The 17470-nt window shown below is 42.1% G+C and overlaps 1 protein-coding gene across 1 annotated transcript in view; it reads right to left on the bottom strand.

Moving 5' to 3' along the window:
* The window catches only part of BLTP3A (bridge-like lipid transfer protein family member 3A), a 59995-nt gene extending 44685 nt beyond the window's left edge, over positions 1-15310 (bottom strand). The window contains exon 1 of the mRNA XM_058733641.1: positions 15003-15310. Coding sequence (XP_058589624.1) covers positions 15003-15046 — 44 coding nt within the window. The 5' untranslated portion in view covers positions 15047-15310. The remainder of the gene's footprint in view (positions 1-15002) is intronic.
* Between the last annotated feature and the right edge of the window lie 2160 nt (positions 15311-17470).

Below are 17470 nucleotides of genomic sequence, written 5' to 3'. Positions count from 1 at the left end.
ATCACCTAGAAGTGAGTGGCTTCTTCACTCACATGGTTGGCTCCTGGACTGGAATGTCTCAAAGACCAGCTCAGCAAGGACTGTTAACTGAAGCACCTACACGTGGTTACTCTGTGTAGCTTGGATGTCACTTCCAACCCGATTCTATTGGCCAAGAAAAGAACACGTATGATGGTAGATATTGTTGCAGCCATCTTCGGAAAATACAATCTGCCACATGTCTTCTCTCTCCTTGCCTTCTAGGACTCCAAATACAAACATATTAATATTGTCTCACAGTCCCTGAGGCTGTTTTTGTTTTTCAATCTTTTTTCTCTTTTCTTCAGAGTGGATAATTCCTGTCTATTTTCAAGTTCACCGACCCTTTCTTTAGCCATCTCCAATCTGCTGTTAAGCATATCCAATTAATTTTTCATTTCAGGTATTGTACTTTTAAGTTCTAGATTTTACATTTGGTTCTTTTTATAGTTCCCACTTCTCTGCTGAGATTCTCCATCTGTTCACTTATTATTACCAAGTTTGTTTAATGTCCTTGTCTGATAATTTCAACATCTGAGTCATCTTGGGGTCAATTTCTATTGACTGCTATTCTCAACGAGTCACATTTTCCTTCATTGCACATCTAGTCATTTATTATTGTATACTGAACATTATTGAGATTCTAAATCCTGTCAATCTTCCTCTGAAGAGTGAATTTTGTTCTAGTGGGAAATTCACTTGTCTAGATTCATACTCCAAACTCTGTCACCCCCATAAGAGGCAGCAGCTAAATCTCAGCTCAATTCTTTCAGCTAACTATTGCCTTTCCTAGGCTTCATGAAACCTTTCCCCATGCATGTCAAGGATTTGGACAGAATTTAAAAGCAGACTGTAGGGCTCCCTCTTCTGTTGCTCCCTCCTTTCTGAGATTTCTCCCCTCATTTCCCAGCCCCTCTTGTAGTCCTGAACTCTATTCTCTGACTCCCCAAGCTAGTAAAACCGTAGATTTTTGCTTGAGTTCTAGCCACCGCCCACCATGCAAACTGGGGAGTATCCTCAGGCAAAAAAGATTTATGAGAAACCTACCCAGTACGGTTCCCATCTTTCAAATTTTCTGTCAATTTCTGCCTGATTTGGTCACTTTCCAATGTGTTTAAATAGTTGTGTGGTTTTTTTTTTAATATACTGTCCAGAGTTCATAATTGTTATCTGAGAAAAAGCTACGTCAACATAAGATACTGTTATAGCATTAGAAGAAACCTTTTATACTAGATCTCATTGGTATTATATCCTCCCCAAAAGGCAACCATGATTTGAGTTACCAAAAACACATATGACCAGATGTGCACAAATGTGCCCTCTCAAAACAGTGTGATAAATGGTAATAGATAAATCATCCTCTTAGTGATTGCTTATCATAAAAAATTGAAATATAAAAAATATAAAGAAAAAAGGAAAAGGTATAAAAGGAAAAAATAAGTTTCTAATACACACACACACACACACACACACACTGACTGAGCTCACCAGGTGACCCAAGTCAGTCTTCTAGGACTGAATACTTGCAATCTGGCCCACTAGCAAGGATCCAGGCATGTTACATATGGACTCCTCATCTAATTGACTGTTAACATATTTGAGTACCACCTGGAATTATGGCTGTAAGATAGATAGATGTATAAAATAGAATTATCCCATATATACTCTTCTAAAACTTGCTTTTATTTTCAATGAACAATATATCTTAGGCATTTTATACTGTCAAATTTCTTTTTAGCAATTGGAGACTACCCACAAGCAACACTTCTGTATGGAGCATTATAATTTATTTAATAAGTCCCTATTGATTACTCTTTTACATTACTCTCATTAAATAGCCTTATAGGTTTTTCTCACTTGTTTGATGCCTTCTATAGGATGAATTCATAAAAGTGGAATTATACATTTTACATTTTGACAGATACTGACAAATTTCCCCCCATAGACATGATATTGATTTACACTCTCAATAATTGTAACCAATTATACAAAATTCTGAACATCCATGGTAGCTCTGTAGTCAATGAACTGAAGCCCTCCCATTTACCCTACCTTCCCATCCCAATACTAGACCAGTTAATATTCTGGAGATTCTGGAGAGTTCTCTTTCCTTAATGCTCAACAGTTGCCCTGATGAACATTCTAATTCCCTTCCCTAAGCTGGAAGCCTTGCTAAAACCTAGCCTATTTAGCTGAAGCCCTAATACCCTGTCTGGTTTGAGCCAGCCTTCTTCATCTTCTTCTTATTGTTTAAAGGTTTTATTTTTTTAAAGTAATCTCTACACCCAACTTGAGGCCTCGAACTCAAGAGTTGCATACTCTACTGACTGAGCCAGCAGGTGACCCAAACCAGTCTTCTTCTAGAACTGAATACTTGCAATGTGGCCCACTAGCAAGGATCCAGGCATGTAAGGCATGTTACATATGGACTCCTCCTCATCTTACTGTTAATGTATTTGAGTACCACCTGGAATTATGGCTGCAATTTCTTAGCCAATGTCTTTTCTACATAACCTTTTATTGGTCATTCTAGAATTAGAACTAAGATAGTGGGGGCTCCTCATCAACTGTAACTCAGAAATAGCTGCTCTCTTCCCTCTCAATTCTTTAACCATTCAATTCCCATAGTGATTAGGTCCCAGATTCTTTCCCCATACCAGTCTTGAAGATATTACACCTCATGTCCCAAGTCTTAGAATTAATGAAATCTGAATATTATATTTCTAATTTTAAGACTTACACACAGGCTCTTGGATTAGCCAAAGTGAAACTGCCCATTGCTAATGCTCAGAAGAGGCCTATTCTACTAACAGATATTGTTGGTTATTCACTACTGAAATGTGAACAGAGATTTCTCCATGGTATAGCCTCAAACAATTATTTAGAGAAGTGTGGCACATAAATTATCTGAGTTTTGAAAAACACTCAAGGAGGAAACTGAGGAAAAAAGATTCCATACACAAGGCTGTCCTTAATTTTTTAACAGAATTGGCCATAATTTTGGCTAACATGTATGTTTACTTTAAAAAGCACAGACTGCTCAAAATGAGCTATGTTTCACATCTGATGGTGAAAGAAAACCCCTGGCAAACCTCTGAGTAGTTTCCCCCACAGAGATCATTCAACGAACAAATACCTAAGATAGCATATTCACTGACTAGTATAAATTGGTTCAAACCATATAAGTAGCTGTGGAGGAAACAAAGAAGAGCTTAAAATAAAAACAAAGGTCTTGGGGGGCACCTGGGTGGCTCAGTCTGTTGGGTGTCCGACTTCAGCTCAGGTCATGATCTTGCAATTCATGGGTTTGAGTCCTGTGTTGGGCTCTGTGCTGACAGCTTGGAGCCTGCACCCTGCCCGGGATTCTGTCTCTCTCTCTCTCTCTCTCTCTCTCTCTCTCTCTGCCCCTCCCCACTGGTGCTTTCTCTCTCTCTCTCTCAAAAACAAAACATTAAAAAAAAAAAAATGTCTCAGGGCAGGCACCTGCGTGGTTCAGTGGGGTTGAGTGTCTGACTTCAGCTCAGGTCATGGTCTCATGGTTCATGGGTTCGAGCCCCACATCAAGCTTTGTGCTGACAGTACAGAGCCAGCTTCAGATTCTGTCTCCCTCTCTCTGCCCCTCCCCCATTCACATTTTTTTTTTCTCTCTCTCTCTCTCTCAAAAATAAATATTAAAAAAAAATTAAAACAACAACAAAAACAAAGGTCTCTAACCCTAAGGACTATGTGTTCCTCTAAAGCTAACATTGTGTCATTTCCATCTGTGTCTGGCACAAAGTCTAGGACAAGAATGCTCAATTAATTTTTATTGATTGTAATACAAAGCAAATAAATGATAATTGCCAAAGAGATGGAATGAACTAAAGGGTATATCCAACAATCCAACCACATTCTATCACACACTGTAAGCCAACTATAATACTCTGATTAACTGGATACGTTAAACCAGGTTTAAGAGTGTCATATGTAAACACGGAAATAAACTTATCTGTGAAGTTAAGGTAGAAGGCACACCCTTCCCATTAGAGACAAGTAGAAAGTACAAGGTTTTTTAAAAGGAGAGAGAGAAAAATAAGTATATTCTAAAAGCTGTGTCTAAAAGGGGCACCTGGGTGGCTCAGTTAAGTGACTTTTTCCTTTTTAATTTTAAGATGATTTATTTATTGAGAGAGAGAGAGAGAGAGAGAGAGAGAGAGAGAAAGAGAAAGAGAGAGAGGGAGTGGGAGAGGGGCAGAGAGAGAGGGAGAGACAGAATCCCAAGCAGGCTCCTCATTGTCAGGGTGGAGCCCAGCGAGGGGTTCCAACTCACGAACCATGAGATGATGACCTGAAGCTGAAACCAAGTGTCAGATACTTAATCAACTGAGCCACCCAGGTGCCCCAAGTGACTGACTCTTAATCTCAGCTCAGGTGTTGATCTCACGGTCATAATCTCACAGTTTTAAGTTCAAGCCCTGTACTGGGCCTGAAGCCTACTTAAAAATTTTTTAAAAATTTAAATATAAGCTCTGTCTAGAAGCCTTTAGAATAAAAATATATATATCAGGAAAAATGAAAAAGAAGGATATTTCTCTGAGAATAAAAATTATTTTTAAAATAATAGCTAACATTTAATAATTGCTTACTTTCTTCCAGGCACTGTCCTAATAAGCACTCTGTTTTAATTAATTGATTTCTGTCAATGACCCCATGATATAAAGGACAACGATTATCTCCATTTGACAGAAGAGAGAACAAGTATAGAAAGGTTAAGTAACTTGCCCAAGATCACAGCAAGCTAGGATTCAGAATCAAGCAGTATGGCTCAAGAACCTGCAGCCTCAACTACACTATGCCATCTCTCTGACTTTTAACAAAGTCAACAGAGGTGTAAAGGTCTGGAGAAGTTTGTTGCCTCAGACCTGGATCAATGGCAATAGAGAATAAGCTGAGCCCTACCTAGATGTGTTGGTGTAGTATACAGACATCTATGATCTAGCCTCTATCTTCCCAGTATCATCTCTATCTATGTTCCACCCTCAAACCCTACATTCCAGGGACACAGAACCATATGCAGTCTCTTAAAGGCACCCTACTGTTTCTCAGTTCAGTACCATTGCTCATGCAGCTCCCTCTGCCTGGCATCACCTCTCTGCCCCTGACTGTCTGTGCCCCTCAGGCTCCACAGATAACTTCTTAATGCCTTGCTTATTGTTTACAGGCCTGTTTTTCACTGGATGCAGTTGAGTCCTTGAAAGGGATGCCTGTCTCAAGTTTTTGGAGTTGCTGGCGCTTGGCACACAATTCAGGTGGTCAATACAAGTTTCCTGATAGAATTAATGGATAAATGGTCTCAGAAACAGAGTCCTCAAAGGCAGCCCGGGGCCTGGGATTAGCTGAGGTGAAGGCTAGCTCCGTATCTGAGAAAGAGTGAACCACCACCTGCACCTGACCATCCAACTATCTTGCAGCAAATCTTCCCCAAAGAAACTGAAGAACCTCTCAGAGGTTTACGGGCTCAGAGGACTAAGGAGCCACAAGTCAGCTCCATCTGAAAGGAAGGGAGAGAGGAAGGACTCTGCTGAGGTTCAGGAAAAATACATTGCCTCTGTTAAGACATTTTCTCAATGAGAGAAATCAACCTCTGTTAAGACATTGTCTCAAATAAACTGTATTCCTGAACTGCAGCCCTTTCTTTAACATGAATTTAAAAAACACACAGATTTCAGAGAGAGAGAGAGAAAGAAGGAAAGAGGAGAAGAAAAGGAAAACAGATTTATCTAAGAAAAGAGAAATGCATGTTTTCAGCTCTGCCCAGGAAAGCACTAGACCAGAGAGCTGGAGGCACTCAAGCTCCAATGAACTTAGCCTATCCTTTTCTGGATTTTCTAGATTTTAGAACTCTCCAACTCTCCAAAGACACACACATACCACAAACAGCTGCCCAGACCCCTGCTCCTCCCCCACTGCCATGGAAACCATTTTTGGAAAATAAAAAACAAATTGGGAACTTTTAAGAGTATTTGTGGACTCAAAAGCTATGAAAATAAGAGGAACTTAGGGAAGCTGACCCTGTGGGACATTTTCTGAATTAGAATTGGTCTAATTAGAGTAGCATTCCTTCTCCAAAATATGTTCTCTACATTCACCCCTGACTTAGCTGAAATCACATATCCTAAAGAACTGGGAATTTTGGTGCAAAAGTGAGAGGAGGAAGGCATGCAGGCTTGGGAGGGCGGTATGGTAGTGGAGGGCTGAGGGCAGAATTAGAGCAATGGGGTGCATGAGGAGGTGGGAAAGAGACATCAAGAGAAGAGAGAGCGTATCAAGAGCAAACTTCAGCTGTTTCAGAATTTAGTCTTAAGTTAGCGATTCCCAACCCTGACAGACTCAATTCCATGAGTGGCACTGCCAAGAGTGACAACATTTTCTAAAATAATGACAAACACTTGGTAAAGTTTGAAACAATCTTCCCGGAGTACCTGGGTGGCTCAGTCTGTTAAGCATCTGACTTTGGCTCAGGTCATGATCTCACGGTTCGTGAGTTTGAGTCCTGCATCAGGCTCTGTGCTGACAGCTTGGAGCCTGGAGCCTGCTTCGGACTCTGTGTCTCCCTCTCTCTCTGCCCCTCCCCAGCTCATGCTGTGTCTCTCTTTTTCTCTCAAAAGTGAATAAACATAAAAAAAAAAAAAAAAAAAAAACCTCCCCCCATGGTAGGTGCAATCTAGAACATTCACTGTAGTTTAAAGTTGTACAATATTTTGTGTTTATTACAACAGAGTTAGACTCTATGTTTATATAAACGGGCAACTCACCTATGTAAACGTCTAACAAATACTCAAAATTCAAAAGGACAAAGGACAATGCTTCTTTGTGTGACATAATTCTGCATGATCTCAGCATCTCTAGCCCGCTAAATGCTGGTCACACTCCTAAATCACAACCATAAAAAGTCCTTGCTGCGATCTCAATGACCTAAAAGATTTTACTCCAAGGATTGGGAGAGAAAAAACTTTTTTCTTCTATTTCATCTCCACTCCTCCTTCAAATGGTTCCTTAACAACCAAAACTCCCATCTACTGAGTTTATATGTAGTTAACCCACTATGGGTTTTGTGGGCTAACCTGAGAACCTATTCAACACTCAATACAATATTTCTACTAAACTACACACTCCCAATTCCAAACTTAGAAATAAAATTTGAGATCATTCCATAAGTCAGAGACTTACATATACTAACCTCTCACCATCAATGTTCCAATTTTTTTTTAATTTTTTTAATGTTCATTTATTTTTGAGAGGAAGACAGAGCATGAGTGGGGGAGGGGGGGCAGAGAGAGAGGGAGACACAGAATCCAAAGCAGGCTCCAGGCTCAGAGCTGTCAGCACAGAGCCCAATGTGGGGCTCGAACCATGAACCGCGAGATCATGACCTGAGCCAAAGTCGGACGCTTAACTGACTGAGCCACCCAGGCACCCCTCTTTTTTTAAAGTTTATTTATTTATTTAACTATAAAGAAGAGACGGAGTGCACAAGCAGGGAGGGCCAGAGAGAGAAGAATAGAGAGAGAATCCCAAGCAGGCTCCACACTGACAGCACGGAGCTCAATGAAGGGCTCAAACTCACAAACTGTGAGATCATGACCTGAGCCAAAACCAAGAGTCAAATACTTAACTGACTGAGCCACCTAGATGCACCACTGTTCTAATTTTCTTAAACAATGGGCTAACATCCAAGCTACACATGACCAATGGACTATACAGATTAAGTATATATGTAAAATGATCATTGCTGTAGGCAAATAAAACAATGTCAATCCAACAAATATTTATGATACATCTAGTCCTTATGTTCGTAGCAAGAAGGTACAAACTACATACCCTTTACCTAAATTCTAACCTATAATATTTTATACTTGTTTTCTGCTTTACTATATAGATACTGATTGATTCTACTGCTTATAAATACTGGAAAATGTTCTACAGTATCTGATACTGATAAGTCAACATCAGTAGCAAGTACTTGCCTCATCACACAATGATAAAAGGTCTCTTAACAATACTGGATTTCCTTGACCCTTTGTCTCCCCCCACCACTATCCCTACTCCCTAAGTTTAAGGTTCCCTGAATTCTAGCCATGCATTCCCATTCCACACATCTTCTGCACCCACTCAAAGCATCTTCAAACTCTCTGGTTTTCAAGGCAGACAATGGACCACTATCCCTGCCATCAAGGAAGACACACTCCAGTGTGTGTAGAGAATTGAGCTGTGATGAAAAGAATCTTTTTTTTTCTTTCAATGATTAAAGCCTTACTTACAGATTTATTATCCAAACAGGTTCTATATTAGGTGAGAGCTAAATGACCTCTAATTTTTTTTCACTCTAAGAATACAATATATGATTGTGCTATGTTCTTAGATTATGTATAAGTAAATTCACTGGACCCAACTCCATGTATATATTTCTGCTATTTCATCCATGCTGAGGTCAAAGTTTCTTCTTCGTAGTATGCCTTGATATTAAAAAACAAAACAAAACAAAACAAAACCCAAAAAGCGATAGACAGGAATAGCCCCTGTTCTCTCCTCTCCTTAAGCACTGATACAAAGAGCATCTGAAGCTGGACGTTTAACCAACTGAGCCACCCAGGTGCCCCCCAAATGTCTAATCCCTTAGATATGTTAGCCACAACCTTAAAGATGTTGGGCTCAGTCAGTCAAGCATCTGACTCTTGATTTCCGATCAGGTCAAGATCTCATGGTTTGTGGATTCAAGCCCCGAGCTAGGCTCTGAACTGACAGTGTAGAGCCTGCCTGGGATATTCTCTCTTTCTCTCTCTCTGCCCCTGTCCTACTTGCATGCTCTCTCAAAATAAATAAACTTAAAAAAAAAAAGAAAGAAAGAAAGAAAATAAAGAAAGAAACTAATAGCAATCTCTCTTGAGATTGCTCAACTTCTAGATAAATAGTAATAGTCACTATTTATTGAATACTTTTTCAGAACCAGGCATTTTTATAAATTACTTCTAATCCTCAAAACCACACTGTGCATTACTGTCTCCCATTTCACAGATAAGGAAACTGAGCTTCAAGAAGCTGAAAGACTTGCTGAACACACAGCTTATAAGCAGCAGAGTCAAAATGTGCGGCCACCTTCTGGAATCCAAAGTCCTGGTTCTTTCTGCTACACTGATGTGCGTCTCAATCAATTTTTCAAAGCAGGTCATTTCATGATTTGTGAACCATACATTAAGCTATTGTGTGTCAGATACATACAACTGTATGGCTTTGAAATTTTTATTACTTTTAAATGCTACATTTTAAGACACAAGACACCATTCCAAGTAAGAAATTTTATGGGGTGGTAGTTATAAATTACCCTAATTATTTTTATTTAACCTGCCTAATTTGAACATTTCTCCAAAAAGATCTTATGTTTTCGATGTTCTGACATTTGCTTGTGACTAAAATTTACAAATAGATCAGAATTTAAAAACTAAACAGAGGCAAATATAAAGTAGCTATCTGGTTTACCACAATGAAGTTAAAAAAAAAAAATTTTTTTTCAAAACATATCCACCAAAATGGCTAAAATGAAAAAGACGAAAAATACCAAGTGTTGGCAAAGATGCAGACCATCCAGAACTCTCAAACACTTCCAGTGGAAATGGAAATTGGTACAGCCACTTTGGAAAACTGTTTAAAAACATCTATTAAAATTTATCATATGCATATCCCACAACCCAGAAATTCCACTCTTATGCATATACCCAATAGATATGTGTATATTTGCTCACCAAAAGACATATACTAGAATGTTTCTACCAGCACTGTTCATTATAGCCCAAACTGGGAAGCTAACCAAATGTCCATCAATAGTAAAACATATCAATAAATTGAGGTATATTCACATAATAGAATGCCACACAGCAATGAAATTGCAGAGTCTACAATTTGATTAATCTCACAAAATAACATTGAGCTAAAGAAGCCAGACAGAGAAGCATATATATTATATGATCCCATTTATATAAAATACAAAAACAGGTAGAATCTATATTGTTAGAAATCAGGACAGTGGTTACTCTTTGGTAGAGATAATGACAGAAGACACAAGGGGGCTTCTTAGGTGCTGGTAATATTGTTTCTTCATATGGATGCTGATGACAAGAGTATACTCAATTTGAAATATTCAGAAGATGGGAAGCTTATAGTAGCCTAACAGTAAAGAGAATCAGAACGCCTACATTTGAATCTCAGTTCCATCACTTACTAGTTATGATTTTGGGCAAGTTCCTTAACCTCCCTGTGCCTCATTTCTTCATCTATAAAATAGGCCTAATAACTACCACATAGGGTTAGTTTGAGAATTACATCATTATAAGACTTGTAAAGTGCTTATTTATACAGTTGGTTATTATCATTAAGTATTTGCTAAGTAAAAAAAAAAAAATGCTTTATTCTGAAGCAACACAAGAAAATGAAGAAGGGAAACAAAGACATATAAGATTTGACTATTACTAGAAAATGCACAGGGCACCTGACTGGCTCAGTTGGTTAAGTGTCTGACTCCTGATTTAGGCTCAGGTCAGGATCTCACAGTCATGATTACTTTTTTTTTTTTTTTTTTAATGTTTATTTTTGAGAGACAGAGAGACAGAATACGAGTGGGGGAAGGGCAGAGAGAAAGGGAGACACAGAATCTGAAGCAGGCTCCAGGCTCTGAGCTGTTAGCACAGAGCCCGACGTGGGGCTCAATCTCACAAACTGTGAGATCATGACCTGAGCTGAAGTCAGAGGCTTAACCGACTGAGCCACCCAGGCGTCCCACTCATCGTGATTACTTTTGTCTCAGCCATGTATCGGGCTCCACACTGGGTGTGGAGCCTGCTTAAGATTCTGTCACTCACCCTCTGCCCCTTTCCCACTTGCTCTGTGCACATGCGAAAAAAAAAAAGAAAGAAAATGAGCAAAATAATTATTTAGGAAATGAAAGCAATAATAAGTAAAGTTTAGTAAAAAGGGGCATGACCTGGAAGTTAAAACTACTCCTATAAATCTTCACCTAAACAGACCCTGGGCCAGCAGTCAGTTTCTCTGAGCCTGCAGCTCCCCACTGTCCACTGGGGGTTGGCCACAATGATCTCCTCAGGATGATGAATAATAACAAGGGGAGGCACTGATCACGAACTAAGAGGGCTGAGCTCACAGTAGGGTCTCTTATTCTCCAAGAGGACTCTGAAATCTTGTATGCCTCTGGATTTCATTAATACTTGTTTTTAAAATATCTATCATGCCTATCAGCCGTCTCTCTGTCACTCGGGGTCACATTTCTTGCAGCTATTTAGAGTAAATAATTAAGACTTCTGGTAGGTTTCTAAAAGAGCCAGTCAAGTGGGTTGCTGTCACCCATACTACGGAGGTATTCCTAACTTCTCTGGTCATGTTATAATAGCTACTCTTTATTAAACCCTACTTATATGCTGGGCCCTGTAATAAATACTTTATCCCCAATCTTCAAAACAATGTGCTAGGTACTTAGTATTCTTCATTATTTTCATCTTTTACAGATAAGAAAACTAAGGCTCAGAAAGGCTGACCCATTCAAAAGGCCAGAGCTGGAAGGTGAATCAGGCTTCTCTGACTCCAGAGTCCCATGCTCTTTCCATGAGCCACAGTCCCTTGACTTACTTGACAATCAATCACATTTCTTACAAAAGGACATTAGCTAAGGTGAGCTAAAACAAAAATAATCTAATTTAGTGAAAAATCAATTTTGGATTTTTTTAATGATTACTTTTGTTTCTAAGTAAAGGTCTCCTCCTGGGTCAATTTAAATGAATACTGTGCATTGAAACTATTTGTATTACACAGCAGTCATCCAAACCATAGGTTAAAGTCCTTAAAAGATATTTACATTTCTTCCCTGCTGAATCCCCAGTGACCAGATCAGGGCCAGGCCTAGAGCTGGCACTTAACAAAAACATCTTGATGACCACTTCTCTCAAATCTTGTTTACCAAAATACTCTACTGATAAGAAGCATTCTAACAAAACACTTTAATATCTTATACTTCATGACCAAAATTAAACATGAGAGAGAGTCACTGAAATATCCCTCCTGCTGTTAAGACACTCTCCTCCAGGTCAAGTGGCACTGTCATCATCCACAAGTAATTATTAAACACCTACAAATATTTATTTAACATACTGAGGTAACTCAGTATACCTTCTCTTCTCTTTCTCCATGAGATATGGCAAGCCACAGAAGCTGTGGCTTCCCTTCAGGCAGGCCAGCCTCTGCAGGTATCGTAGAGACCATACAAAGACACAAATGTCATACAGGATTAGGCCAAAGGCCCAAGGAGTCTGATCTATCCCTCAAATAGATCCATGTCCTACCACCTTTTCCTGGAGCCCTGATATTGCAGACCCAAATAACCTTCTCTTCCTCTTCCCTATCAACCGCACAACACTGAGGAACCCAGAAATTTCTCCCAATGTCTGTCATACCTACTCCTACTTCATCTAAAAGAGATACTTTGTTCATCTCCAAGGATCCACTGAATAGGTCAGTGTATAGTATTAAATTTTTTCTTTAAAAACTTTATATTCATAGAGAGTACACAGAATATGTGTGCACTAAGCTGGATTCTATTCCATTACTTTACCTTCCATTGCAACTTGGGCAAGTTGCTTATCCTCTCTGGGCTTTAGTTTCCTCAGCCATAAAATGAGGAGAGTGAAACTAACTAGTCAGGGGTTATTCACCTAGTTCCAGGATCCCTTGAAAGATTCAGGCATGTGCTTTGGGGGTTAATAACTCTCCGCAAGAATTTATATAAAGATTACCTGTTTGCATATGTGTATTTTTCTGGAGAAGTCTATGGCTTATATCAAATTGTCACCCAAGTCATGGCCCCCAAAATAACTACAGCCCATGTTTAACTGAGCACTTACTATGTGCTAGGCACTGTGCTAAGTCTACATATATTTATTCATGTAACCCTCACAATAACCCTTTGAGTTAGACACTATTATTGTCTTCATTTTACAGTTGAAGAAAGTAAACCAGAAAGAGCCTGGGCTCTTAAACACGAGGCTATGTTGGGTGAGATCATCTCTAAATCCTAAAATTCTCTGATTCTATGTTTATTTAAATGAATAGTTTTCCTTTAGTTAAATTTTCTGTACCACTCACATTCATTAGTCCTACCTTTTTAATGTTTATTTTTGAGAGCGAGAGCGAGAGAGAGCACCAGTGGGGGAGAGGCAGAAAGAGAGGGAGACACAGGATTTGAAGCAGGCTCCAGGCTCTGAGCTGTCAGCACAGAGCCCGATGCGAGGCTCGAACTCATGAACCACGAGATCATGACCTGAGCCAAAGTAGGACCCTCAACAGACTGAACCACCCAGTGCCCCTAGTCCTACCTTTTTTTTAAGTGACTCAGGACCCTGAGATCAAGAGTCAGATCCTCTATCCATTGAGCCAGCCAGGCGCCCCCATTAGTCCTACTTTTAAATCTTTATACAGAACCACCAAACTCATGGAACACCCCAGATGAATGCTACCTGAAAAATAATATATTAGAAAACTAATCTGAGTAAAGGGTCCAAAGGCACTTTCCAGTCCCAGCCTCCAATCTGCTTTTACTTTTACAACATGGTGATTAACTAACAGATGTATCTGAATCTAATTACTAAAGTCTAAAATCAAAGAACAGTAAATAAGCCAGAGTATCAGCCAGAAAGGGGGATGCAGCGGCAGCAAAAGCTTCTCACCATACCACTCATCAATCCAGTGAAAAGACCAGGAAAGGTACATTGGTCCAAGGCCCCTGTGCCCCGTTGACTAGCGACACCCCCCTAATCCCACCTCCTGAAAACCACTGATCAGTGTGGACAAGGGTTGAATCAGTCTCCCCTTGAGATACAAAGGCTGGTTAAAAGTATTAAGGCATTCCCAAATCCTGCCTTGGAATAAGAAGCGAAAACTAAGTGAAAGGCTTCCAATTTTTGCGCATACTGGTTCAGACAACCTGCAACGGTAACACAGGAGTCAGCAGTGACTCAGTTACTGGAAACTGTTTTGCCGGACACCAGCCTCCTCCCCCCCAAATTACTGAGGGACATAACATTGCTTAATAAATGGCTGCAAAGAAGTGGACTTTGTTAGTTCATTTCACAGGCTGTCAAAAATCCTCCACATCTTAAAGGGAAGGTTGTTGAAACTTTATGCCCAACTCTCATCACCTTTATCCATTTAGTTTGTGTAATGAGAAGAGAAGCAAAGGAGGGAGAAAAGAGATCAAGGGAATGGCCCCGGGTGCAGGGATTATATCCTTTCCAGGGGTGATGCAACAGGGTCAGCCAAAGAAGTGGAGGAGCTGGGAGCTTCTAGGAAGGAAGAAACCAGTGTCGGAGTTGGAAATCCGAGCGGAAAATGCACTATGAAGGACTAGGGGTCACGGTTATTTAGAAGAGGCCGGAGGATAAAGGGTCCAGTCTGGACCTGGTACCAGGAAGGAGAGAAAGAGGAAGCGGTGGAAGGTTGGTGGGGCCGGTAAGGAGGCGGGCAGAGGAACCAAAGGGGAGAGGAAAAGGCAGGGTCGGACAGGAAAGGGTGGCATCCCTGGGGGCCTCGGAGGGGACGGTCTGAGTGTCTGGGGGACGTGCAAGCGAGGACGGGGTGACCTGTTCGGCTGTGTGGGAACTGAGTGCGGGGGCGGCCGGCCAGGAGGGATACGGAGGCTGCGAGAGTGGAGGGGAGAGCCTGGAGTCCCCCCCGAGGGCAGGAGCGCCCAGCACTGGAGGGCCCAGGGCGAAGGAAGAAGAGTGGTGACAACGGTCGGGGCCAGCGGAGCGGGCCGGAGGCTGTCCAACTCGAGTCCCGGCTCGGGCTGAAGAGAGGGAGACCGGCCCGAAGCAGGGGGTACGGGAGGAGGGTCGAAGGGGGTTAGGAAGGGCCCCGGGACGGCTGGGGGCCGGCGCTGGCGCTCTCACCGGGACAGGTGCTTCAGGATCTGCTTCTTAATGATCCCGGCCATGCCGGAGCCGCGGCCCGCGTGGAAGGCAGGCGGGCAGCTGTGGCCTCCTCAGTCGTGAAGAGGCGGCCCCTCAACTCGCCGCGGCGCGGGGACCGGATGCCGCCGCCACAGCCGCCGCCATGGCGCTCTCCCGCCCCTGCCCCGGCGCCGGGAGCTCCGCCACGATCCCACCCACCCGCGCGGCGCCGCGGTAGCCAGCGGGGAGAGACACGAAGACCGCGCGCTGCTAGCCCGGCTCGCAGCGGCCGGAGGCGCGCGCTGCGAGAGGGGCGCGCGTGACGAGGGGCGGGGCTGGCGCGTGGTGAGGGGCGGGGCGAGCGCGCGCACGCGCAGCGACGGGTGGGAGAGCTAGCTCCGTACTCTCTCTCTTTCTGCCCTGCGGTCAGCCACTGAAAGGTTTCGCCTCCGAACTATACAAGGTTCACACTCCCGCAATTGCTTTGAAACATAAGGGAAAAGGCGGCATGTTTGTAATTTTTGGCAGGAATTCGCCAGATAATTGCGCAGCCCCTGGCCCATTTCTCGTTCACTTCCTTCACACGGTCATTCTTTATTGGTTGAGCACCAACTAACTCCACTCCAGGAATCGGACTGAGGAGTGACAAATAGTCTCAAGAACGTCACGGACCCTTAGAACCACCGCGGTCTGCTGCTTTGTGCTAAAGAACTGAGAAGGGGGCGCCGCGTCACCGTCTATCTTGGTGCTCCTCTTAATCTCTCCCTGGCTAACCAATAGGCAAATGTTTACCCAACACGTAAGGAACTGAAGCCCAGGAAAATAGTTGAAAAAGCTTGCCCACAGCCACAACTACTTAGACTCAGGACTAGAACCCAAGTGTTCTTCCTCTCAATCTAGTTGCTATTTCCACTCTATTTCGTTCGTGCATTTAAAAGTGTAACCCATATGCTGGGGGACACCTGTAGAACCGGTGGCAAAGATGAAAAGATGGCAGTTTTTTGGACTTAAATCGTAGAGCAAAATCCTGGTAAAATACTCTCTGAGACAGGCTTATAGGAAATCTGGCCAGCTATTCATATTTGTGAATAGGTAATGTATGCACCTAATACGTGCACATAATACAATTGTTGCCTGATTCCAGAGATAGTTTAAGCATGGTCAACTATATAAATGTTAAATTTTTTAAATAACCAACAAAATTCGTGTATTCCTATGTGTACCTTGTAATAAGTTCAATTTTCCCTAGAAGTTCCCCCAAATTACCTTTAAAAAAAATTTATTCCTGAGAGAGACAGACAGACAGAACATGAGTGGGGAAGGGGCAGAAAGAGAGGGAGACACAGAATCCGAAGCAGGCTCCAGGCTCTGAGCTGTCAGCATAGAGTCCCGTGCGGGGCTCCACCTCAGGAGCAGAGTGGTCAGACGCTCAACCGACTGAGCCACCCAGGTGCCCCCAAAATTACCTTTTTTTTTTTTTAACGTTTATTCATTTTTGAGGCAGAGAGAGACAGAGCATGAATGGGAGAAGGTCAGAGAGAGAGGGAGACACAGAATCCGAAACAGGCTCCAGGCTCCGAGCCGTCAGCACAGAGCCCGTCGCGGGGCTTGAACTCACGGACCCGCGAGATCATGACCTGAGCCGAAGTCGGACCACCAACCGACTGAGCCACCCAGGCGCCCCCCAAAATTACCTTTTTAAAAGGGAAGCAAATAATCCTCAGCCTGGGTGCTCTACTACCCAAATCCCTCCAGCAGGACTGCACAGTCTATCATTATTTGTCCCTCTGCCCACCTCTCAAAACATTCCAGGAACCAATAGATCCTATGGAAAAAGTTTCTTGCCAGGATTATTGACCATTATCACTCCCTCCCAATTCACCTGCCAGCTGTAGCGGCCTTGAGGCAATTTCTTGCATTTTGTACTTCTTTTCCTGGAGAACCCTAGCAGCTGATTGGATATCTGACATCAGCTATGTAAAACAAAGCCTCCCCAAGCTCAGAGACTCAGAATCCTTGTTGAACAATTCATCATGCCTGGTGAATGAATTGTTTTTGTTGAAAGGAAAAACTCATGCTCTAAAAAAAAAATATGGTCCCTCTAGGGCCAGTGGAATAGGAGAATTCATAGTCTAACAAATAATATTAATGTGTTTATCTTTTCCTGCAATGCTAAGAATGCAAAGCATATAAAAATAAAAGAGGCTACCCTGGTGGCTCAGTTGGTTAAGCAACCAACTCTTGGCTTTGGCTCAGGTCATGATCTTACGGTTGGTGAAATCAAGCCCCACGATGGGCTCTGCACTGACATCGTGGAGCCTACTTAAGATTCTCTCTCTCTTCTCACTCTACCCCCTCCCACTCATGCTCGCTCTCACTCTCTCAAAATAAATAAACATTTAAAAATACTTTTAAGGGGCGCCTGGGTGGCTCAGTCGGTTAAGCGGCCGACTTCAGCTCAGGTCACA

The sequence above is a fragment of the Neofelis nebulosa genome, chromosome 6 (assembly GCF_028018385.1).
Source record: "Neofelis nebulosa isolate mNeoNeb1 chromosome 6, mNeoNeb1.pri, whole genome shotgun sequence".
In the NCBI taxonomy this organism is placed as follows: Eukaryota; Metazoa; Chordata; class Mammalia; order Carnivora; family Felidae; genus Neofelis; species Neofelis nebulosa.
The sequence above is the reverse complement of the archived record's forward strand: the minus strand, read 5'-3'. Positions and strand labels throughout refer to the sequence as shown.